This window comes from Oreochromis aureus, linkage group 23 (assembly GCF_013358895.1).
Source record: "Oreochromis aureus strain Israel breed Guangdong linkage group 23, ZZ_aureus, whole genome shotgun sequence".
Classification (NCBI taxonomy): domain Eukaryota; kingdom Metazoa; phylum Chordata; class Actinopteri; order Cichliformes; family Cichlidae; genus Oreochromis; species Oreochromis aureus.
The window spans coordinates 38,302,207-38,326,537 of NC_052963.1; the positions used below are offsets into that span (position 1 = coordinate 38,302,207).

A 24,331-nucleotide genomic window follows, 5' to 3' on the forward strand; every position below is an offset into this window, starting at 1 on the left:
AAAAAGCTGCCTAATTACATATCCAACAGACTTCTTGTGTAGCTTAGCACACCACAGCCTTGCCCTATTTCGGATGATCTGATATTGTCGTGTTGGTGTTGTTCCCAGATCATCATGAAAATGTTGTTCCAGGTTCAACATTGCAAGTGACCAATCACATTGTTGTGACGTTATTCTTTTGCGCGCCAAGCCATTCGTGCATTTATGAAATTCCAATGTTGCAATTCCACTGCACACCATCCTGAGATATATCAAGTTTTCAGGTAATAGCTCAGTGGTAATCTCCCTGTGGATGCAAAAATATTCATTCATGGCTGTTATTTTCATGAAATAAACACTCATATTATGTTTTTGTGACAGGTTTCTAGTAACAAAGTGCCCAAAGATACAATTTAAATTAAACTAAGTTCTTAGTTTTTTGTTATGTGTAGCAACAAAACTGGTCCATCACTTGAGTTCAGGTCATTTTTTATGCTTACATGATTCATGATTCAGTACTAAGTGGCTTAACTAACAAACAAACAAACAAAAAACCCAAATCTTCTGATGGTCATTTATAAGGGTTAGGCTGAAAATGAGTGACAAAACAGCTAATGTCCGACAAAAGATCTTCAGCAGGTAAAACAAAGAAACAGGGGTTGGCTCAACAGTGTACATTAGGTCATCCCTTTTTGTTATTGGAAGTTCTTTCATCAAATTCTTTTTTTACTGTCAGAGAATTTAGGAAACTTGGATAATGTTTGTATTATACAATCCAAATTCAAATTTTATTCAAAAATTAAGAATCAAATATAAAATGAAAGTTAAAAATCTAAATTAAAAAGATGTGCAAACTGACAGTGAACAGCAACCCCCCCCCCCCAAAAAAACCTAACTGAGTTATATTATTGAAGTGCACTATTATTTATCATTATCAATCCAAATTAAAAAGTCAGTAAGTCTAATGAGACTCTTTGTTGTATAAAATGTCATAAAAAATAATAATAATTATCTATATGAATGAAAAATGTTAGCATTAGTCAGATTTTCATTTTTGTCTGACAAAAACCAACGATGTGGTAATATTTTTTTTCTCTTGTATGTACGAGTTATTGTTTTGTAAAATCCAAACTTGTTTTTACAACATGCCACAACATGTCACATGCACAATATTATATCTGCCAATTTAATAGACTCAAAAGATGCCGAGTTAACCCTCAGAAAAGTGAGCAAACCAGTAAGTATTTACATGTTAGGAGCTAGGACCAGTGAATTTTTACTCTAAAAAGACATTATTTAAATCAATCTGTTATCAAGTATTACTTAACATTACATAAAAAACATCTGATCAACAGTTTTGTTGTTGGTTTGTGTGTGTAGGAATATAATGAAGTTTTTTTTTGGTCCCAGGTCAATCATGAGGTCAAACCAACCCACAGGAACTATACATACAACACAAACACAGCCTTTCACATACAAATTGGGATTTAATCCACTGTTTATATAAACTACAAACTATGAATGTGATTTAATGGACTTGCACAGGCAATAAACACGTCCCACTTCAGCTGCTAATGATCTAAATAAGAATGCAGCCACAACAAGTCCTGGATGTTTTTCATTAGGCTTTTATTCATACAGTGACGGTGCTCAAACATAATATTTCTTTTTTTTTTCTATAAAATATATTAACTTTCAGTTCTTGAAAGCAAAACTAGATATAAATCATCAAGTTTCATTTGATAAGAAGCAACTCATTTTCAAGTGTCAACCAAGGCAATCAACTGTATCAGCGGTCAAAAATGCATTGCAGATTTAAGAAACCACATTCTAATAAAGACATTTGTATTCTTCTGTCTAGCGAAGCCACAACGCTCAAGCACTCAGCCGACTGTCCACCGACACACACACGACAATGATCTTATGGGTTTTTCTAAAGTAGCAAATACTTTTAAAATACTGTAGCCACAAAAAGAGCTTCACGTGAGAGAAAAGCAAAGACAAGAAAGTCAGGGTGAAGAGGAAGGAAAGTGACGAGAGGAAAGTGTTTGAACCGAAGCGAGTGAACAGTGTTTTATGATGTCCTGCTCTGATGTTAGGCCTTTTCCCTCCTCTTCGCTCTTTGACCTCGCTGGATGGCAACTCTGGCTTGACAGCGGCAGGTGGAGTTCTCAGGTATCACAACAGCTCGCTTTCCCCAGGTGCTGAGTTGAAGCTGTCTGTACGGTGGAACAGGATCATTAAATAGATGATCAGTACCGTTCAGCTGAGAGCTACAGATACATTACCTAATTTGCCACTGTATTATAATTGTGCTTAATGCTTTATAGACAGTAATTATAATTCCACATTATGGTAACACACACACAGTAATTGATTACAGCTGGTCGCCCACACATACAAACACACACATAAATAAAAACAGAGAAACATGTACCAGACAAGTCCAGTGACTTATTTCTGTTTTGGGGTAGTCTAGGTTTTTTCACGGGGGGTTTGCGATTTGGGGGCTTCTCAACGTTATTAGGGCTTTCCCTGTCAGTGCCTGAGTTCAGCGAGGACAGAAGACACAAATTAACAGTTAGATAGAGACGCTTCACGCAAACAGAGATCAACAAAACGTGTTGCATTCACAAAAGTGTGCATATAACTTCCTAAGGTGAATAGCTGCAGCTCATAATGCGATTATACCTGCGTCACAGGACATTGCTTTTCTGTTCCTCTGTGGCTTCACCGGTGCTTGAGGCCTGAGTCCTTCGTCGCCTGAACAACATGTGATTGACACACAACAGGAGGTATCTTTAAATTTTGTTTTGGATGGGCAAGGGACAGGATAACTCTGCCGTGATGTTATTGCACCTGCCATTTTCATGTTTTTTAAATGAGACATTTAATATTGTTACATTTTTTTAAAAGAACACTCGATCACATGAACTAATACACAGAAAAGGGTATGCATATGAATGCAGAAAAGCAAACAGGCTGCGTGGTCACTTCTCATGTCAACATGAAACAAAAAATAACTGATTCTTTTTCTACTGTTAAAGCAGGGCCAGTAAAACAGTCAATTTGGCTATCAAGGCAAGTATTAACTAAGTGGACTTAAACTGGGGGACTGCTTTGGCGTAATCAAATACGCCAAGGGAGTTTGTTGCAGAGGCTTTCGTCTTATTATTCTAAAGGCTAGACTCTGCTTCTGCTGCTACACTGGAGACTGAAATTACCAGCATCATTTCAGCCAGAGTTTTATAGTCTGGGGAACAATTCTCCAGGGGAAGGGATCAGAAATCACCCAAAGCCCCTGAATGTGGGACTTTCCGATCCTGAAAACACACTTCACCAAGAGGAAATCGTGAAAAATGTCTGCACATAGGAGTAGCTGCAAATGTGACCCTGTAGTGGCCACACAGTTGCTTTGATGCCTTGATAGAGGATTCTACAAAGGATATTTTATATAAAGAAAACAGACCAGATTACAGCATTTAATGTTAGGTTAGAGCCACCATCAGTGTTCTAATCAATTCAAATCTATCAAATGTTTCCTTTCCTGTTAAAAAGTTCAATCAGTACCATTTTTGTCAATTAAAATATTCAGTTAAAGGACATCTGCACACAACCTAGTTTTATCTCTCTTTCTTCTTTATTTCCTTTGTGTTCCTTAGGAAACCTTTGCAGTCCTATGGCTCTGCTTATAAGGTGACAAATTATAGGAAAAGCTTGGGCCACTGGACCCAGAAGTCGAATATTTTGTTGGCATGATTTGAGCCCACTCGTCCCCTTAAAGCAAAGAATCATTGACAATCAATGCAAAGTTGTTCTGATTAATGAATTTTGTCCTGCGATGAAACATTTCTGCCCTGATGTGAGTTTTCTCTTCCATGATGACAATGCATTCATCTACAGAGCACAAGGGCTCTCTGATGGTTTGATGATTATGAATATGAATTTATATGATATCAATCATGGACCACCATCAAGCAAGAACCTTCACCAAATGAAGTAAAATCTTTGGAAGATTTTGTTTCATGCCTTCTGCAGAGTTCTGAAGACTTCACGATCAATGGCAAGAATTTTACCCTGAAACACATCACTCACTGACTGTGGCTGGATTGTGGTTTAAAGCAGGTCTCTGGGGTGGCAAGTCTAAATACCGTTAATTTGCTAAATCAGCAGGCTAGTGGCTGTTGCTTCAGAAAAGTAGAAATAAATAGTTTGAGTACATTAAAAAAGCATGTCTGGTAATTGTTTTCAGCCCAGGTACCTTGGCTCGCAGCTCTGTCTGGCAACCCATGCATTAGCTTATCAACAGGAGGTGGGACAGGAGGAGGAGGTAAGTTCCTTTCATTGGCTGATTCTTTTGGAAAAGTCACAAACGAGGAGGTCTTTGGCTAGGCATGAGTACAGCACATGTGAACAGACACAGAGACAACATCATCAATGAACACATTTGGTTTAAATATACATTAAAAAGAACTGAGGGTGGAGAAAAAAAAAACCACAGAACAAACCGACTTGTGTGTGGCTTTAAATTTCATACCTTTTCAGGAATCGGGGGAGGGTGACCTTCAGAATCTCGTCTCTTGTCCTTCTCTTTCTTCTCCATATTTCCAGGATCCTTCTCTATATCTTCCTCCTCCTCTGTAGCTACGGATAAAAGAGAAGTGAGTGGCATGTAGACTTGCGGCAAAGACTGCAGCAAAACCTGTTTGCGAGCTAAAACCTGCTTTTTGACCTGCAGCAAATGAACACGGTTGACCTGTGTATTACCTGGCAGAGCATCTGAGCTCTCAAGTCGATGCCTCTGCCTCAGCTTGGACAGATTGGGTTTGCTGCTTTGTGGCGGGGGGTCAGGTTTTGATGTCGCTCGACTGGCAGAGAAGCCACCTCCTCCTCCTCCTCCGCTCATCTTCCAGCCTTCTGAGAAAACTCCACCTGCATCAGGACACGCATGTCTGTCTCCCTGCGTGTCCTGCGGATGCCACTCTATGGCTGAAGCCTCTATGCTTTTCAGAGGATCTGTTTCGTGTTTTGGAGAGGGCGTCCTGTCCGATGGGTATGGAGGGAGCGGCCTTTGAGACAGTTGAAGTGCTTGGACCTGTCTGTCTGTCTTTCTTCCCTGATGTCTGCTCTCATTCCACTGATTGTCCACTTGTATGTCTGCCGGCTTGTTCTCCGACCATGACCTTTCTATCTGTCTGCCGCCCATCCACTGTCTTTCAATTTTTCTGTCAATCTGCCTCTGAGTGTGTCTGTCTACAGTCCACTGTCTGTCCATGTGCCTGTCTGGATGCCTGCTCTCAGTCCAGTACCTGTCTGTTTGTCTGTCGGTCGTTCTCGCCTCTCTGTCTTGCAGCCTGTCGTCAAACCGCTGTCTGTCTACATCGCCCTGCCTTGCCTCTGTCATCCATTGCTTGTCTGCTTGCAGCACCTCTGCCGTCCTCTGTTTGTCGTCCGCCCAGTACTTGTCTGTCTCCTCCGGCTGTTCAAACACAGCATCCACTTCAGATTTCTGTCAAAACAAAACAAGAAGAGGTTACGGACGCGTTACAAACTTTCAGTTAATAACAATAGTGGATTATACTGGCCCTACCTCTCTTGGAGAATAAAATGGGTGTTTGCTTCCACCCACACATGTGTGAGGGATGCCTGGCACTGGTGGTGGACTCAAAACGATAGTACTTTTCCCTTGGTGGTCATTCATTTTCCCATCAGCCCCCTCGCTGGGAGATCCAGCTCTGGCAGTGGACCTTGGAGGCTGGAGGAGAGTGTATACATTCTCCATTGCTGTCCTAAAAGTTGGAAAAAATGAAAAAATGTCCACAGTTTCTGCTAATTTATGCCACATATTCAAAATACACAAAAATGCAACAAATTTTTAGAACAGGGCATTTAGAAAGTATCAATTTTCTGGCGAAAATCAGATATAATACCATTGTAATCTGTATTTGACATGCAGCGTGTTCATTTCTAATCACTCGGCTGACTGTTGGATCCAGAATCGGAGACACCGGCTGCCATCTACATCTGTGTACACACTCTGGTATCAGCCTGCCTGCGCTTTGGCAGCTATCAGCCATTTCTTATATCAACAAAGAAATAAGCAAGATTAAGAGTGATATTTGTTGAACTATTCATAGGGTTCAGTGCTGTGGATTGTCCTCACAAGAATCAAGATACTAAGCAAAAGATGTGAAGATGTAGAGTTGAATATGGAAAGATAAAGTCGTAGTTGACGTTTTGTATTTCCATCTGTGAGTTCAAGGCCAAATCTTTCTCGAGAAGAATCCGCATGTATGTGCATGCGTGCAGATATACTAACCCCGTGGGTGCTGTAGCAACAGTGTGACTCCCATCTCCATAAACCTCAGCTTCTGACTCAGGCCCCGGATGGGACAGAGTTTGGTTGCGGCTTTTACGGAAACCAAAGATGGCCAGCATGTTTCTCCTCTTCTTCCTCCTCAGAGAGTGTGCTTTGTGCAGCGACGACAGCTGACTGAAAGAGGTGAAAGAGATCGATGAAACACACATGGTTCAGTCCAGCACATTCATATTTGGTGTCTACACATGAGTCACCTCCGTCAGGATATCACTGAATTCATCACAGCCATCCTGGCTGTCTCCTCGGCTGCTGCGTTTTGTGTGTTGCTAAGCTACATCTCGTGGTATACAGTGATTTATCCAAAGTGCACTTTTTATATTACAAAAGTAATCATTTTAAAAGCACCGACTTCGCCTCACGAGCTTCCGCGTGGAAATGAGCGACATGATTCTGATAAGCTCTGGATGCTGTTTATGAATTCGGCTTCACCAAAATGAAACCTGCATCTACTCCACATATTAAAATGATGGTTTTGCGTTTGAGGCAATGCGTGGCCACTTTTGTGTTAACGAAATGGATAAAAATAAATTGAGAGTTAACTGTTAATTTTTAGCAGCCTCAGGAATTTGTTGTCACCTCAGAGAAGCGAGTAATGTTTCAGATTTTTAAAGCTGTACAAGGGGACACACTAGCAGAGCTGCAGTACACCTCAGGTGGAAGTATTGACATCTAGTGCATTTGAGCAGAGTGGGGACTAAGGAGAGAGACCTGTGTCTGCTCCCCAGATACAATCGGGAAGATAAAAGGAGTGCGCTGTGTCTTCTTTCCTTCATTGCTATCAAAGATCCAATTAACAGCTGAACTGGGAAACATATGGGACTTGTTGCTGCAGTGAGGCATGATTGTGTCAGCGCTCTGTATTAAGCTAACAATGACGATGTTGTATTATTATTACTATGCGCATGCATAGTTTAATAAAAAAAATAAAAAAATAAAGTTTTCAATTCTTATCTTGAGGCAAATTGAGCTTTTGAGGAGATTTTAAATCACGGCTCACTGGTGATTCTATACATGCAGTGTGTATGTCCCAGTGACATAAAAACCACATTTAAAGTAACACCACTCTATATCATTACAAGTTAACGTGGAGTAGAAAGACTAAAGTTTTGATCTATGCACTGCATTTGTATGAGTCTGTGTTTCTATTTTGATCGTTTGTGTGGAAATATAAAAGTTTAGTGACCTGTGACAGCCTCAAGCAGCAGCTTTACACTGAACACTGATAGCTGGCACGCTGTGGTGTGCCATCGTGGAAAAAAGTCACTATAGGTTATTAACTTTACTGTATGATTTTTGATGCAAGCGTGACTCTGCTTCATTTAAATAGGAGAAACGAGGACCAAATACAGCGAAATTGTAGAACATCTACTGCAAAAATGCATTCTTGTTCTTAGTAACTGTGAAAAAAGGTGAAAACATGTGGACTAAAAGGACTGGAATAGAGTTATGCAGAGATATTTTCAGTATTTGTTGCCGTATCTGATATGAGATGCAAAGTAGAAGCTGAACTGCATGCTCTGTGTCCTTGTCTTTATTTTTGTAACACTGCAGCAACTGATTACATATTGAACAAAACCACCAAACCAGATCTGACGTTAGGTCACAAAGTACCTCCTGGAGATCTCTGTGAGGTACCTTGACGACTACTTTGATCATCAACATGCAACCACCAACTGACCAATCATCTTGCTACCAAATCACAAACTCTAAACAGTCCAGCTCCACTAATCATCACAAAGTTTATGATTTAATTAAGAAGACATGAGGGTTGCCGGAATTTGCTCGATCTGCCTCTGAATGTTCGAGCAGACAGCGGGACATAAGGAGCGAGCCAAACCTCGCCATGAGATTGCATCAAAGACAGACAACACACTGGCCACAGAAAACAGTCTTCTTAGTTTATGAAAATCACGAAGCATAAGCCAATTAAAATAACAGCTCGGTAAAGGTGTGAACACACACGCTGTCAGAACTCAGCAGGGTTCACAACAAAGGAGGAAGAATCATTGATCTTATGTCTTGAAATGCAGGGTTTTCTTCTGAATCCAGGTCAGTTAAGCTGCAGACATTTTGACTGAAGGATTAGTGAAGTAAGATTGCTGAAACGTATCTTGGTCAACAAACTAATATAACGAAATGTGTTTAAAAATATCACATTTACCAATTAGAAATATTAATCAAAAACATAGCCTGCAAAAAAAAAAAAAAAGAAAGTAACAGAGATGCAGAAAACCCTCCTGAGTAACTAGAAAACCTTTGAACCCTTTGAAGGTATCCGTTTTAAAAATTCTTTTTATTCTGATGTTTAAATATATAATCAAATCCACTGATGGAGAAACACACTCAACACAGTGCATCAAAAAAATGTAACCACATACAAAGGCAGCTTTTCAAAAGGCATAATTAAGAATAAAATACCATTTCCAACAGGTTTTCACAGTAGGACTACTTTTGTTTATAAGGAAAATAACCAGCTAACACTGCCGAACAAATACTGAACCTATTTGTTTTATCTTGAGATATTAAAAGTGGTGCCTGAGATTTTTTTCAAAGAATTAAAGGGAAACCACTATGCTCCTTTCTTCTATATATTTATTCTTGGACATTACTAAAATAGTTTGGCATGATTTTAAGTTGAAACTAATTCTTTCATCTTATAACAGGCCTTGGTGCACCCCTCAGCTCATCCTCTGAAACAAGCTGTTTGAGCTTTCTTCATCCTTCCCTTAAGGAAACTTTCTTCTGATTGGTTGTCCCTTACAAAAAAGCCCATCTAAACAGTGGGTGGTAGGAGATGCATGCCTGAGATTACCATATTTAGGATATCCCTTCTCTCTGCCATACAGAGCCAAGAGTAGAAAAACGCTGTTAGAGCAGTTTGAAGCCTGAGCCTTTTGCTTACAGGGATTAGTTGTACTTATACATACACTGACCTCATTATTTTAAGCTTTGGCCACGATTACCAGGAGCACTATACACACAGACAGAAAAGAAGGAAAAGCAAAACAGGTTCACTTTCAAGTCATTATGAGTTTTTTCTATGTGTTTAACTAAAATGAATGGATATGAAATGAATCAGCATCTTAGCAAGTTAAGCAGTGTGATTTTAGCTACAAATATCTATTTTATTCTATGAAAGACACATTTTTCACAGTGCCTGGCTTTCAGTGTAATACAATAATTTGTCTATTCATATTGTGTCTTTTGTTGTCTTCTTTTCTTGGCTTGCCACTGAGACAGTTTCCCTCTTTGTTACATAATCGGATGGAAATCATTATATCGATTGATGAAAAATTCTCTTGGAGTTTCTTATTTTGTAATTCCCCTAATGCAATCCATGGATGTGTACTACACACATCATACATTTTAAAATTGCTTCAACCCATGTGCCCATTTTCCTTTTACCAAGTTATCATAACTATTTACACAAACTGAACAGAGCGTTAGCTGAGCTCAGGTAAATTCAGCCTCAAGTTCAACAAATCAGCTGATCTCAGTAACAGTCCGTATCGGCTGATGGTTCAGCTGATCCTCATCTTTGTAAATATCCAGTTTGCAAATCACAAAAAGGCCATATTTAAAGAATTTTCTCCTGCACATTCTTACTACACACCTGCAAGCCACCTTGCAACCCAGCACAGTTCCTTCTTTGCATTCTGTGTCTGCCTTAATGAATATGATGCCTTTTGTCATTGATGCCTAATCTGTTCTCTGCTAGGATCTTGCTGCTGCTCTCCATGTATGCAAATGAAAGCTAGCTATTTTTTCCTTGCCTTATGCTTTCCAAATATGTGGACAGAAGGGCGGGGATTTGTCCCAAAACAAAGCCTGCTAAATATATCTTACTGCAGACTGACAAACAATCTTCTTCTGACTGTACCCACCAAGCACTAAATGACCAGTGACATTTTTTTCTGGGTTAAATCTTGTCAGGTAGTCATGGCCTTAAAAATACATCCTTGTATGTCTAAATTTGGCTGAAAAAGTAAAAAAAGTTAAAGTTAAAATTCACCTTTTCAAGACATTGGAAAGATGTCTAAAAATAAAAATGGTCTCTTTTTGCTGTTAGCGCATTCAAAGGCAGTCTGACAACACAGAGTGCTGACTGCAAAAAATCCCACAAAACAAAAACAAAAAATTTATTCACAACCCAGTGTATTCAAATTATAAAGAAGCCCAAAAGCAACCCGGGTGTAAACATGTCTTCTTGTACTCACGGTAAAACAACCAACTCTTGGACAGCTTACTAAACACCTGCATAACTATGCAACAATAATTTAAAGGTGACAATATGTTCACCGTGATGGATTACCCTGCTCCAGCAGTTGTGAAGTCTGCTGATTTTCAAAGTGCAGCAAAATAACCGAAAATGATGACTGGTGGGAAAAGTAGGAGCTCTTTGGGAAACAACAGTAATTTTAAGTAAATGTGAGATACAGTTTTGAAATGCAATATTCAGGGAATGTTTTGTAAGGTCAGGAGAGAATTACAGCTGACAGGTTGCTAACAGAGTGTAAGTATTGTCAAAGTGCAAATATAAAACAAACTCTTACCTATCAGGGAGCACTCTTTTCGTGTAGAAATCAGGGAGTCCATCATCCAGAGGGCTTATCCCTCCATTTTCACTGCAGTGCTGTGCACACACAGACACAAACACACACTTAAAATCTTTTTAGAGAGGTCAGTTTAGTGGGTTTCATTTGTAAATGTTATGTATTTGCAATAAAACAAATGGATTACAATGCCTTTACTGAGATGACATAATCCAGTTGCAGGCACCCAATTTGAATAGATTACTTCTGCAAAGATAGCAGTCATCGCCAGCAGGCACATATTTTGGGAAATGGGAGAATTATGCATAGATATATAGATAAATGGTTGGAGATTTGCGTAAAGGTGATGTATACTGAATTATTGGGTGCAGCTGCAGATTATTTAACATTTTAATATGTGTCAAACAGTGCCAAGATCAGGCCAGCTTTACTCTCTCAGACGGGATGTGCCCTCCCTTGTGTCTCCGCGGAGGCCTTGGACGAACTCGCGTTACGTGATGAAGGGGCAGTCCCTGCGTAGGCAGCTCTGACAGACCCTCCCAGGATGCCGAGCGGGATAGCGGTGACGAGTATGATGGCACAGAAGGGGGTGGAGAGGAGCTGGAGTCATCGCACAGGCCTGATGGCAGCAAGGAGCAACAAAGGGGTAGAGAGGATGTGAGGACAAGAAACTGAGAAGGAACTGTCAAAGAGTGGGGAGATTACAGGGAGTCATCATTTCTGCTTCAAAGTCATCAAATTCAAAACAATCAGTAACTGCTCTGACATATAGTGACTCAGACTTGGCTCAGGCTAGATTATAACAGCCATTAACAGACTTCTGAGAAGAAGAGATGGAAAAGAGGGGAAAACCGACTACAGAAAACGCTAATGGAGCTTCGGGAGAGACAAGGAAGGGGTCAGAGCTAGACTGAAGAGAGAGGATAATAGGCTATACAGCAGTACTCACTCAGCCTGGTGGAGACAGGTCGTATTCGTCTTGTTCTAGAGCTGTGCTTCTTAATGGCTATTGTGTCCTGGGAGAAAAAAAGAAAAAGTAAAAGTTGTTGAGATGCTGTGGGAAGGAGTTTGAATGAGACACGCATGCAAACAGGCAAATAGGTCAACAGAAATATTGTTCAAGTCGACCTTTAGGGCAATCACCGCTTTTGCCAATGAAGACTTGTCAAATCAAGGCACAAATTTTAGACATATTGATCATGATGCTGTATTAAAATCCAGCAAAAGCTTATGGATTTCACATGTAGAAAGAGCAAAAATGTTCCCAGTGAAGCCTTTCCCCATTTGAGTGGCCTTACATGTATAATGTAGGTCCAGTGAAAAAACGACTGACTTTATTGTGTGTAGAGAAAATGTGGCAACCACAAATCAGCAGAAGTGCTGTTGTGCATTTGTATGTCTACATCACTAGGGAGTGATGTAGACATACTTCCCATAACTGCGGAGTTGGTGTATGGAGCCATGAGGCATGTTAGAGTAAGCTGACAAAAACCAGAGGTCTCCCTGCTACAGGTAGGAGAGACAGATTTGAAAAGGTAAGAAAAACAGACTGAGGAAACCCAAAGTTTTAAGTTAAAGATCCAACTGAAAATAAATTACTGCAGAGAGATTTTCAGAAGAAACAAAACAGCTGGCTAAGTGTTTCTGGCCTTGATAGAGGTGCTGCTCTAGGGATGGCCCTGCCAGTCTCATCAATTTGGTCCAGACTGAAATAGAAAGTAGCACAATAACGGGGTCAAAATTTCAGCCAACTCAAACATTTGGTTTATATGTCTGCAAAACTATAACTGTACCATCATTTATAGACACCAGCTTCACAAGACTGCTAACGTGCTAATATTATCGATAGCCCATCAAGGTAAGTGAATCTTAGGTTATGAGTGCAAAATCAGATGTAAATATAATAAATTACATTTTAAATATAACAGAAAGACCCAGGACGGATCCTTGAGGATCTCCACAGGTAATATTAGCAATTACTGTTACTTGTCATCAAAATCAGGCACAAGAGCAGACAATGCAAAGACCGTTTACTTCCCTCAAGAATACTGACCCGGACTGTGATTGTGTAAAATATGTGAAATAGCTTGATCAAACGCATTTCATTAAAGAGCTGAGACACCAAAGTACTGAAGCCTACAATATCCATGATGTATTAGTTGAGACAGCAAGGTATTGGCTTCATTTTTGCAATACAACAATCTTCACTAGCTGTATTACTCAATGAAATAGCAATGTTTCAAATTCCTTGCAGGTAATGATTGAGCAGACTGTGATGTATAAAGTCCCGTACTTACAGTAGATTCTTGAGATAATGTCAGGGGAAAGGGTTTGCTCCTGCAGTTTTACCTGCTGTCTTGTAGATACTGAGCTGCTGTTTTAGTGCATCAGCAGAAATTTGTTTTTTTTCCTTTTTTCAGGTTTATTCGGCCTCCCAACATTTCAGCCATATTGGTAACATTCAGATAATATTTGGTTTCAGGTTTAGTTTTCTCATTTGGAGAGATGATAAGAAGAATTCTGCAATTAACAGACAGACAAAAGCTCTAATTCACTGTTAATGAGCAAATGTAGATACAGCACACAGCTGAGAACTCATTTTAAAACTTGGAAAGAGAAGGAGGTGTAGCTGCTCCATAAGAAGATAAGAATATTTTAATAACTTCAGAATTTTGTGCATTAACATCACGGAGAGCCACAAACTTAAATATTCATCTATAAAAAGCCTGCTTTTTCTTCATTGTCCATTGTCTATTGTATCTAACAATAACTTGATTTCTGTTTAATGCCAGTCAGGCTTTCAGGGTAGCAATTATTGGCCTTTTGAAACATGGACATTCAATATCGTGCTTCAATCACTACAATCAGTAGAAGCTTCTAAAGGCCAAAACACAATTGTACTGACTATACATCATCAATTCAAGTATTGTTAAAGCGTCTCCAGTGAAGGAGTAGGAGCCTTTCAATATTTCTGACCTTTAACTGTAGTGTTCCTGTCAGGAAAGTCAGCTTAATGTTTCAAATGTCAAAACCCGGAGGAAAAAGTCCTCATTCCTGCAAGTTTTGTCACTACTGAAACACTGTTTTTGCCTTAGCTGTAGTCCTCAAGTTTAATAACGGGATAAACAAGCAGGGGATCGTAAACCTAATTTAATCAGCACACTCGCTGATGCATATATGATTGCAATGACAAACATGAAATATCGCGATTATGCAACAAAATACAAAACTGAGAAACAATTCTCCTTTCCATGTCAGACACAAATTGAAAACGGTTTGAAATATTGGACTAATATATGTGAAATCACACTCCTTCAGGGTCTTCATGAGAGTTATGATACTTTATCATAACTCCAGGAATTCAGTTTCTACAGCTAGCTGCTCAGAGGCAAAATAAATGCTGAAGGCAATGTGGTGGTGGGGGGGGACCCCTACTTGCTGGGCTTTTTCAATTTGCTAAAGATTGCTAAGAGGTAATGTTAGATGGGATGAAATTAATTTAAATCTCTGAAATCATTTTGTTTGATAGCAAGAAAAGATCACACGGAGAGGGCTGCAGGTAAAAAAAGCCTCCTCAGCCCGTTTGTGTTGATAAAATTGGGCATACTAAAAAAAGTAAAACATTTTCTGTAAACATTTACATTTAGTTATCATTTCATATTTACTAATGGCAGCCTTATCTCATTTCATGTAGATGGCATGTTGGTGCAGTGTTTACTATTACTGATTGTAGTCTCAACCACCTGGTATAAACAGGACTTTCTGTGTGTTCTGGAGCTTGGATGCGTCCTCAAGGTACTGTGTTTTCCTCCCTTATTTCAAAGACACTGGTGTTAGGTTAGATGGCAATTTGAAAATTTGAAACCTGCCCTGAGTGTGGATGTTTATCCATCTCTCTTAGTTAGCCCTGTGATGGACTGGTGACTAGACTGGCCCACCGGCTCCAGCCCAGCCTGAATTGGATAAATAGTTAAAAAATTAATGATTTAAAGTAAACTAAAAAATTGAAAATTAAACTCTGTGTCTCTTGCATCCGCTCATTTAACATCGGAGCACATGAACCCTGGGTAACGCTCTGCTGCTGTGACTTCAGGAATATGCAATTTCAAAAGTGTAGCTGAAGTTAGGGCTGCCACGATTAGTCGACTAGTCACGATTATGTCGACTATTAAAATCGTCGACGACTAATTTAATAGTCGACGCGTCGTTTGAAGCTTTGAGATCCCAAAAGATGCAGGAATAAGTAGTAGTATTTAAGAGTGTAATAACAGACTGAAACAGAAGATGGCAGCACTGCATGTGTAAGGATGCCAGCTGCCGTTAAACCCCGAAGAAGAAGAAGCTGTGTCCCAGAATTCATAGCGCGGCCCAGCGCAGTTGTCAACAATGGCGGCAGCTAGTTAGTTTTAATATTACTCTTATTATTTTTTTGGGGTCACAAAATAAAGTTTAACATATTTTCAGGCCAGAATGTAGCTATTTAACCTCAAATATCTGCTCAGTTTATCAAGACACCACATATTTTCAAAAGCACTCCGACGTTTTCGGAGACGTCTGTTACCCACCAGCTTGATAGTTAGCCAGGGTTCAAGGCTCACTAGAGCCTGTGAGAACACCGGACTCCCGGCAAATCGTTTTCAAACCCACCGCTGTCTTTCGCTACTCAGGTTAAACATGTAATATAAGTCACTTAGATAACTTAAAAATGTTATTGTTTGGCTTTGTTTTAGTATTTTATTTGTTCCTGAGTAAATCGGTTTGGCTGAGAAAAGTTATAGTTTTTACACAGCTGAATAAACGTCAAACAGACAACTGATTATCAGAAGTGTGAGATGCTCGAGAGTATACTCTGGTGTCCTGTTAAATTTTAGATAGCAAGGAGCAGACGGCTGAGTTTATTAAACTCCACCGAAACAATCTGCAAATGTCATTAAAATTTAATAAACTATGATCTTGTCTTTATTTTTAGTTAGCACATACCTTAAACACTTCAAGCTGTAAGCTAATGATAGTTATATAAGAGCAGATGCATGCTGGTGCAATAAACTGTACGTTTTACGTCCAATGGATACATGTTCTGATTTGTCGACTAATCACAGAAATAATCGGTGACTAGTCGACTATCAAAATAATCGTTTGTGGCAGCCCTAGCTGAAGTTCAACAAAAAATTCTGGGAGGTTGAATTTTCTGGAAAATTTGATACCGATTGTGGTAGCGACCAGAATTTAAGGCATGTAGAAAATCTGCATTACAAATTCCCAATTTGTGAGGTGTACTCCCTTCACCCTCCAACTGGTGGCGGCAGATGGCTCCCACTCCATGAGCCTGGTTCTGCTGGAGGTTTTGTTCCTGTTAAAAGGGAGTTTTTCCTTTCCACTATTGCCAAGTGCTTTCTTACAGGGGGTTGTTTGACTGTTGGGGTTTTCTCTGTATAAGTGCTTCTTGGCTGTACACTGAATTGACTTTAAATATTTAATTGAATATCGCTCGTATATGGGTCCCAAAACACACATAGGTTCACTCACTATGCTGGTGCTGAGCTCTTCATCTGTGATGTCCAGAGAGTCCCTGTGCCTGTTAAACCTCCAGCCTGTCCCATCTTCACACGTCCCCTCCCAGCATTTAAGATGAGAGACCTGCCGAGTCTGAGAAAGACAGCACTCCTAAAATTTTTGCTCCAAAAAAAACCCTGTGTATCCTTAACAGTTTCACAGTAAATGCTTTGTGTTTACCAGGTTCTTATGGGTGGCATAGAGCTCCTGAAGGATCTGGTCCACGATGGAGTTGGTGAGATAGGAAACCACTGACAGCTTTACTTCTCTGCAGAAGATTGGGTTAGAGGAAAGGGAGAGACTGACGGGAAGAGGCTTGGTAAAAGTGAGAGCAAATCAATATTCTTCTTATCAAATTCAGACTTATTGTTGCTGCTTCATCGTCTCACTTACTCCAAGGCTCTGTGAATGTCCTGTGCTGCTCTTTCCATAAGGGCAGTGCGAATGGCAGAGCGAGGGATGGACACACGCTCAGAGACAGATGAGAGGGGTGGGCTTAATCTCTCTGCTGCAGAAGAAGATAGAGGGCAGAGCTCGCGGCACAGAGACACCATGGAGTCGACAATCACCTGCAATGGATGCCAGCGATCGGTGACTCTGTCATCTGTTACATATCACAGTGTCAAAAAAAGAGGCTGCTAGATGTACCTGCAGCTCCTTGTCAGCAGCTTTGGCAAGTTCGCCAGCCAACGAGTCGAGTCTCTGCCGCACCGGCCCATCCACAGACAGCACATGAGCGAGCTCACACAGTGAAGGGTAGAGCTTGGAGCACCACAGAGAAAGGATTCATTCATATTCAGTGTGACAAAAATGCAAATACTACGCTTGCACATTTCACATCACTCACAGCGCGAGAGTTCCTCGCCTCTTTTAGCACTTGTTTTGCAGCTTGAATCTCCTCCATCTCTCCGACGCCCCGTAATAAACACACCTGCTGCTGGACACGCACACAGAGGCGCTCCATCACCTTGGAAACAGACAGGCGGGGGAGTGTTACAAGTGCAAACACTCACAAACAGACGCAGATGTGAGTGCACGCTGGCGAGCGCTACCTGTTCGGCGGTGCTGGTGACCAGGCCCTGATGGAGCCGCAAAGCCTGTCTCTGAGAGAAGCGCTGAGTCTGGTTGTTCCTCACCAGAGCACGCTGGATCTGTGCGGCAAAGCATCGGAATACAGTCACGATTATACTCTCGCCATGAAAACACAAAGAGCACAAACAGAACATAAGAGGCGGCAATGCAAGAAGTAGATTCTAGCAGAAGGAAGAAAGTGCAAAGCAGAGGGTGGTCCCATTTTACAACAAGCAACAAAAGCATCTTAAGACTAAGATGACTGTAGAATCCTTGTTAAAGCTTTAGAGGTGGCTCCCTAAAGCTCTTAGAAATTAACACAGCCTTTATCCAAAGCCCTTGTCCCTCTCCTTTCCTCAAGAGAGAAATAATTACAGTAATAACTAGAATTTGCTTGTTAAGTCTAATTTATGAATCTCCTAAAATGCCACTTTCCCGATGCTGTTTGAGTTTACATATGTATTCATAAACAACTAAACAGAAAAATAAATGAACAAAATTATTGCACATTTATTCATCACTGTCTGTTTGTCGACACTGCAAACAGAATATGTTAAGAGGCTCTTTACGGTAGACGCTTGCACTCAGTCTTAAGTGCTGCAGAAACGTAAGAACATATAAAGAAAACATTCTTTCACAGTTAGGCTTAAGGTGATCTTGCTTTCCCAACAAGCCTGTAGTACAGCTTCATCTCAGACATATGAAGCTTTTAGATAAACCTCGTCATCTCTTGATGAATTTCACTGTTTTGTGCGAAACTACACAGATTCCTCCAGGGGTCCAAATTTTTGCACAACATGCTTCTTTGAGCACACAAAGTTTTCATTAAAATAACTCACATTTGTTTTCATTTGCTTTGGATAATGTCTCTGTGTACAGTCATAAACATCTGCTCATTTATGACCTCAAAGCATTTGATGAATTTATAAAAAAGGGCAGAAATTAATTTTGAAGAGTCAACACCAAGGTGTTTTGTTGTGAAATAGAAGAATTTAATTAAATCCCTCTAGCGTTTCCTGTAGGTTGAAAGCTTTTAGGGATTAGGGTTGTTAGGTAGGGCTCTTTATCTCTGTTTTTGAGTTACCCCAACGGTCCCCAGGCCACTGATGAAGAAGCTATTAAGCTTTTTTTAATCTTCCCAATTTTAAGTAGTACTGTAATAACTGTACTGGTGGCTTTACTCCAACCGTCCCAACCTTGGTCAACGCCTGCTCTGTCCTCTCAGGGGCACTGCGGTACGCCTGGCTGATGTCACTTAGGGGTAGAGGCATGTACTGTAAGGTGAAATTACTGAGAGGAGAAAGCAGAAAACGAGGGAAGGGACAAGTTATTAAGGGAGACAGTAAGAGACTAAAAAGAGAAAATAAAGTGGGTTACAGATTCCAGGGTTAGTTAAGGTTAATATCCCCACTGGACAGAGCTCATCCTAAAATATTTTTCCTGTGCCATTCAGTGACTGAGTAATACTTTGATCCTTGCAACCATGTCATCCTTTGCCTAAAGGCAAGTCTGGACCATTTAAGATAGCAAAGTGGAAAACAACAATTTGCTCAGCTCAGCAACATGGTTAAATGTTCTCAAACATTCTTTAATAACATTTCTTAAAAATAGTTCTAGCAGTAGATGTGTAAGACATGCTCTTATTTATTGATTAGAGTCCAGTGGGCATACATACAGAATAGATGTTGATAATATATATTTTTTAACACTCTTACTGTTCAAGTGCTCGGGCCACATCGAGAAATCCTGCTGCGGAGGTGTTGTTGCGATCCCATGTCACACTCCTGCAGGGCAAGGTCAGAGTTGCATAGAATACAAACTTCCATACAGAGCGCAAGTCGCTGCAAAGACTGCAGAAACCCAGAAAAAAAACTTTGCACTTAGTCTTTCCTTCACCTGAGTGTTGTGTTGATTTGAAGGGCTTTGCTCAGCATCTTGGCTCCAATGTCTTCCATGCTATTCCCGCTCAGATCCACTTTTCTCAAGCAGGTGTTGCTACCCAGGGCGTTGACTAGCACGGTGCCCCGAGAACGCAGGCGTGAGTCGCAGAGGGACAAAGACTGAAGGGCCTATAGAGGGAGGGGTTACGAGCATGTGAGTTAATAAACGAAGCGGAGAAGACTGTTCAGGAAAAAGAAAAGAAGCACGAGAAGCCAGGAGGTGACATTTAGTAAATAGTGCTTTGACTTGACTTTACATGCTGTTTGCATGAATTATTTACAATATGTGTAGTGATATAGACACTGCGCCCACAATGTTAACAGAGGAACAGTAATAATTGATGAAACGGTGACACATCTTCAGTGAAACATAATGCAAAAATTATGTGCCCAGGAATCTGAGCAGTATTTTAACTGTAAGCACAACCCTACTTTTAATTAAAAAAAGTAAGTAAAAAGAAAAAAAGAAAGAAAGTTGACATATGGCAAAACTGAGAAATGATTTTATAAAAATAAATGTACAAAATATATTCTCATTTTGAATTTGACACAAACAAATATATATAATGATTCAGTCTTCTGAAAAAAAAAACATTATTTATTGTTTTAATAATTAAATTAACAAAAAGTCAATTAAGTTTATCTTTGCAGAATATGATTAATTTTTATGTCTCTGGAGCTGATTTATGTTTTTTTTTATTTCTACTGTTTGCAATCAAAGCACATTGCCCTTGTATATTTATTCTAGTTACTCACACATTCTTCTTCTTGTATGAGTTGAACTAGCTTCTGCAACACTTCATCCAGAACCCTGCAGACACAAACCATGGAGACAAACACGGAGACAAAGCAGGATGAGCTGGGTCGAGTCATCTCCTGCTGCCTGAGGAATGGCAGCCACTTATGAAAACAGAACTACAAGAACAAATGTGTATATCCAAGCTGGCATATGCAGTGCAAGCATGTTTGCGCTCAGATACACATACAGTCATGCGCATAGGGTATATCCATAAATAACTGCAGTAAAGCGTGACAGAGAGCAGTGACAGCACCTGTTTTTGATGTTGAAGTTCTTGCCCAAATGAAGGTGTTTGAGGGAAGGGTGTCTAGAGAGGGCTGGCAGGACTGTGAGCAAGTCTGCGTCGAGACCTGTCAAAACACACACACACACACAGCTCAACATGGTACGACCCATTAGCAGCCCACTCCAACCTCAGCTGCCCGAGGACAAAAAGTCAAGGTCAAGGGATGTGCTGCAGCGTGCCACTGTACCGTTGTCGGAGATATCGAGAGTAGCGATGGAGGAGACTCTAGGGAAGAGTTCCTGGATTACAGCAGCTCCTGCAGACCTTAGCTGGAGAGAGATAGAGACAGATGGGAAAACTAACATGTGCACAGCCATGAATCAGAGTCATTTTAACTTCAGTCTTTGGGGAATTGTTCCATTTTTCCACAGTGGGGCAAATTTATGGATTTATGTCCCTGCAAGCTTTGCTTTGTTTGTGATCTGCAGCAGTTCAGCTCAAAGAGGGGAAACCCTTTACGCTTCAGTACACAATCCTCTGTACTGTTTAGCTTAGCTCTTTTTTTGATTTACTTAAAATATATAGGATTATCATTAGTAAGCTCTTTAAATCTAGTAAAATAAGTGAAAGTATAACAGATTTTTGGCAGTTGACAGTCATATTATAATATAGCTGACACTTCTGCCCTTACAGTATTTAGTGTTGGAAAGAACTACAATTACAAGTACATAAATATAATTTAGAGGTATTTGTGTTTGGGGTGCTTTGACATATATCAACATATATCACTATAAATTTGACAAATACTGAAAGGCTACAAATCTAAAAAAATAACTTAATTCTTTTACAGTTACAGTGATATTAATTTCTTTCCTTCAACCACATCGTTCTGCAGCAGGAAGCATACATCTACCTGTGAGGAGAAGCTTATGATGGTGACAGGGGGTAAACATTAAAAGCACCCCCCCAGCAACGCACAAAAAAAGGAAAATCAAGATGAATTAAAAAAAAAAAGAAAGTCAGTTTAAAAGTAAAGTTTCTAACTGCAGAATGTAAATCTATAAAACTGTGGGCTGAACCTAAGAGACTGACTTATGACCTTATACAAACCAGATGTCTATTTACATAACCAGCAGAAACACTATTATTTTTCTAGCTACTGCCAGGCAATTGCAAAGCTAATATTTACATTCTGCCATTCTCCCGTCTTCCCTTCTGGGGGAAATACACTTAAGCTGCCAAGTGCTATGCTGTGTTAACCAGTGTCTAACTCTCCCAGCTAACTTTGTTGGGAAGTTGATAACTCTTTGTTGGTTTGCCATCAAGAGACAAGGTTTCACATTACATGCATGGTCATTGGATCCATTTTTAGTCTAAAAATACTGATAATGGCTGCTTGCAGTAAATAATCTGAACACTTTTACTAAGTTAACCTTGGTCAAACTCCCTTTCAAAATGCTTTTAAAGTCCAAATTGAAAATAAAACTTTTCAGTTTATCTCAACCGCATCTGATGCAAGATACACTCATCTGATACACTCCGGTGTAAATCAAATCAGCTGCATATGGAGGCCACGAAAGCTTGCAATTTTCTTGCACTATAAACCTGTCAATGAAACCGAAAGCGTAAGTTAAAGCTCACATCTGCACTGTGCATTTGGTTCAGAGTGCTTCAAAAACACAGGTGACCTATAGCTCAATACTCCGCCTGGACACCTCCTGTGTTGAAATCCGGTGTAGGTGTGAAGATGAGCTCTCACCTCACAACCGCTGATGTCCAGATGAAGGTCATTGATATGAGGATTGGAGGTTAACCCTGTGAGGAGAGCCCTGCGGAGACAGAAAGAAGAGAAATGACGGACAAGGAAAAGACAAGCAGAGGGAGTATTAAAGGTCTCGCTGGCACAGCCTTTATTGCAGAGGAGTTCAGATAAAAGGGAGCATATTTGGATAGAGAATTAGAAGTGACATGGTAGGTACCTCAGAACATCAGGGGGCAGCTTCATAGAGGCCAGGCTGACATGAGTGAGGCTGAAAGCTGAGCTGAAAAACTGACGGAACAACGGCAGCGTATCCTTCACTTTCCTATTGGATTAGAAAAACCCCCCACAGAGGATCAAAGCGAGAAGATGTAGAGGTGAAGAGATAATACAGAGAGTGGGATGGGATGAAACCGACCACACACAGGAGATGAAGTCACACTGTTGACATGCCAGGTAAATTTGAGTGCAGAGCTGAGTGTAGAGTACTGACAAAGAATGAGAAATATGAGTGAATATTGCTTTGGTGTAAGAGGAGGGAGCGAGTGGGGTCAAATGATAGATAGCTCTGCTTAAATATTCATGAGTCTTATCTATGCAGACTGTGCCGAAAGTTCTGCTTTTAAACGGCAGTAGACACACCCACAGAGAGGAAACACAATGTTCCAGAGATTCCCACAAAGCACATTTCTGATTTCCCATTAAGCAAGAAATGAAGATAACGACTGACAAAAAAGAAGAAAAAAAAGACGGAGATGGAATGACATGAGCGGAAAGATGATGCCTTTAAGGTGAAATAGGGATGATATCTTCCCAGATTTGGATTTGGAGCTGCGTTTATTGTTTCGGTAATCTTAAAGATATGACTAACCTGTGGGAGAAGGAATTTTTGGAAAGATTCAGAAAGGAGAGATCAGCGCAACACCCCCTCAGAAGAGCCCCAAATAGCTGCATGACACACAGGGTGGAAACGGTTAATTTGGGCTGAGAATTGCACGCAGATAGAAATGCATTTTTTTTTTAAATTGCACATGCATTAGGGATGCGCAGATAGTGATGGCAATGTTGCTTTTTTGTGTTGATTTTTGTTTCGTTGAAGAAATCTCAATTATAAAAAACAGCTGCACTGACTTTCAGCTTGTCGTCACACGCTCTTTGAACATTTAGCAGCAGACAAATGTTGGCAAGTGCCATCCAAAAAATGTTACCAATACGACCGCTCTTCAGCTGATATCAAGTTGCATCCCAAAGACACACATTTGATCACACCCACCCATTAAATACTCACTGAGTCAACACAGCAGTCTGTGCCCGACAGATCCAAGTGGACCAGGCAGTTGGGTTGAGACAAGAAGAGATAAAGGTTCTGCGAACAGGTTGAGAGGAGGAGAAACATCGTATTAGGCTGAAAAAGTGGAGAATAAATGGGGCAGCGTGTATTTGTGTTTCCAGATGGCTTGTGCTTTCTGACCGATGCATCCTCCCCCGAGAGGACCCCGGGGTTCTTGCTCAGGTCCAGGTGCAGCAGGGAGTTAGAGTACTCATCGCTGGAGCACAAAGCCTGAGAGAGAGACACCACTCCTGAGAGAAAGGGGAGTAGAGTGCAGAGAGATGAAATGAAAAATGAGAAAAAAATGAGAGCTGGTAGTTGTACAATATTAAAAAGGAGAAAGAGAATGCTCTCAAAACATTTTGTGTCTTTAAATTATTCATAGACATCTTGGAGCAGCAGGTATCAGTGGATGTTATGGGAAGTAGCGCAATTCAATGTAATATTTAAATTCTCCGCTGGGTACCCTGTAAGATGAGACAGTAGCAGAAGGCATGCTGCCTGCAGGGCAGCACACGACATTGTAAGTCAATATGGAGTCATAGCGGGACGAAAGCATAAAACAAAGCTCTGAAAACATTATATCCCCTCTCCCACAGTATGATCTAACCCGAGCTCTGAAAGCTGCAGGTGATCCAACTTGTTCTCCTCCTGATTTTGGTGAGTAACACCCGTGCCATACCTTTATTTAACTCAACAAACAGGGGTAAATAAGGAAAAAAACAAGGAGAGGCAAGTCCTA

General features: G+C 40.4%; 1 protein-coding gene across 1 annotated transcript in view; it reads right to left on the reverse strand.

Moving 5' to 3' along the window:
- Positions 1-1,591: 1,591 nt before the first annotated feature.
- LOC116331232 (capping protein, Arp2/3 and myosin-I linker protein 3-like) overlaps positions 1,592-24,331 on the reverse strand; it is a 35,083-nt gene continuing 12,343 nt past the window's right edge. The window contains exons 13-40 of the mRNA XM_031753839.2: positions 23,731-23,840; positions 23,548-23,625; positions 23,131-23,207; positions 22,480-22,584; positions 22,260-22,329; positions 20,748-20,829; positions 20,528-20,624; positions 20,232-20,286; positions 19,432-19,604; positions 19,251-19,319; positions 18,732-18,825; positions 17,517-17,615; positions 17,312-17,431; positions 17,113-17,226; positions 16,858-17,033; positions 16,645-16,732; positions 16,438-16,557; positions 11,861-11,927; positions 11,343-11,530; positions 10,912-10,991; positions 6,299-6,472; positions 5,570-5,768; positions 4,747-5,488; positions 4,517-4,623; positions 4,241-4,367; positions 2,671-2,742; positions 2,417-2,524; positions 1,592-2,198 (exon numbers count right to left, since the gene is read on the reverse strand). Coding sequence (XP_031609699.2) covers positions 2,158-2,198; positions 2,417-2,524; positions 2,671-2,742; positions 4,241-4,367; positions 4,517-4,623; positions 4,747-5,488; positions 5,570-5,768; positions 6,299-6,472; positions 10,912-10,991; positions 11,343-11,530; positions 11,861-11,927; positions 16,438-16,557; positions 16,645-16,732; positions 16,858-17,033; positions 17,113-17,226; positions 17,312-17,431; positions 17,517-17,615; positions 18,732-18,825; positions 19,251-19,319; positions 19,432-19,604; positions 20,232-20,286; positions 20,528-20,624; positions 20,748-20,829; positions 22,260-22,329; positions 22,480-22,584; positions 23,131-23,207; positions 23,548-23,625; positions 23,731-23,840 — 3,632 coding nt within the window. The 3' untranslated portion in view covers positions 1,592-2,157. The remainder of the gene's footprint in view (positions 2,199-2,416; positions 2,525-2,670; positions 2,743-4,240; positions 4,368-4,516; positions 4,624-4,746; positions 5,489-5,569; positions 5,769-6,298; positions 6,473-10,911; positions 10,992-11,342; positions 11,531-11,860; positions 11,928-16,437; positions 16,558-16,644; positions 16,733-16,857; positions 17,034-17,112; positions 17,227-17,311; positions 17,432-17,516; positions 17,616-18,731; positions 18,826-19,250; positions 19,320-19,431; positions 19,605-20,231; positions 20,287-20,527; positions 20,625-20,747; positions 20,830-22,259; positions 22,330-22,479; positions 22,585-23,130; positions 23,208-23,547; positions 23,626-23,730; positions 23,841-24,331) is intronic.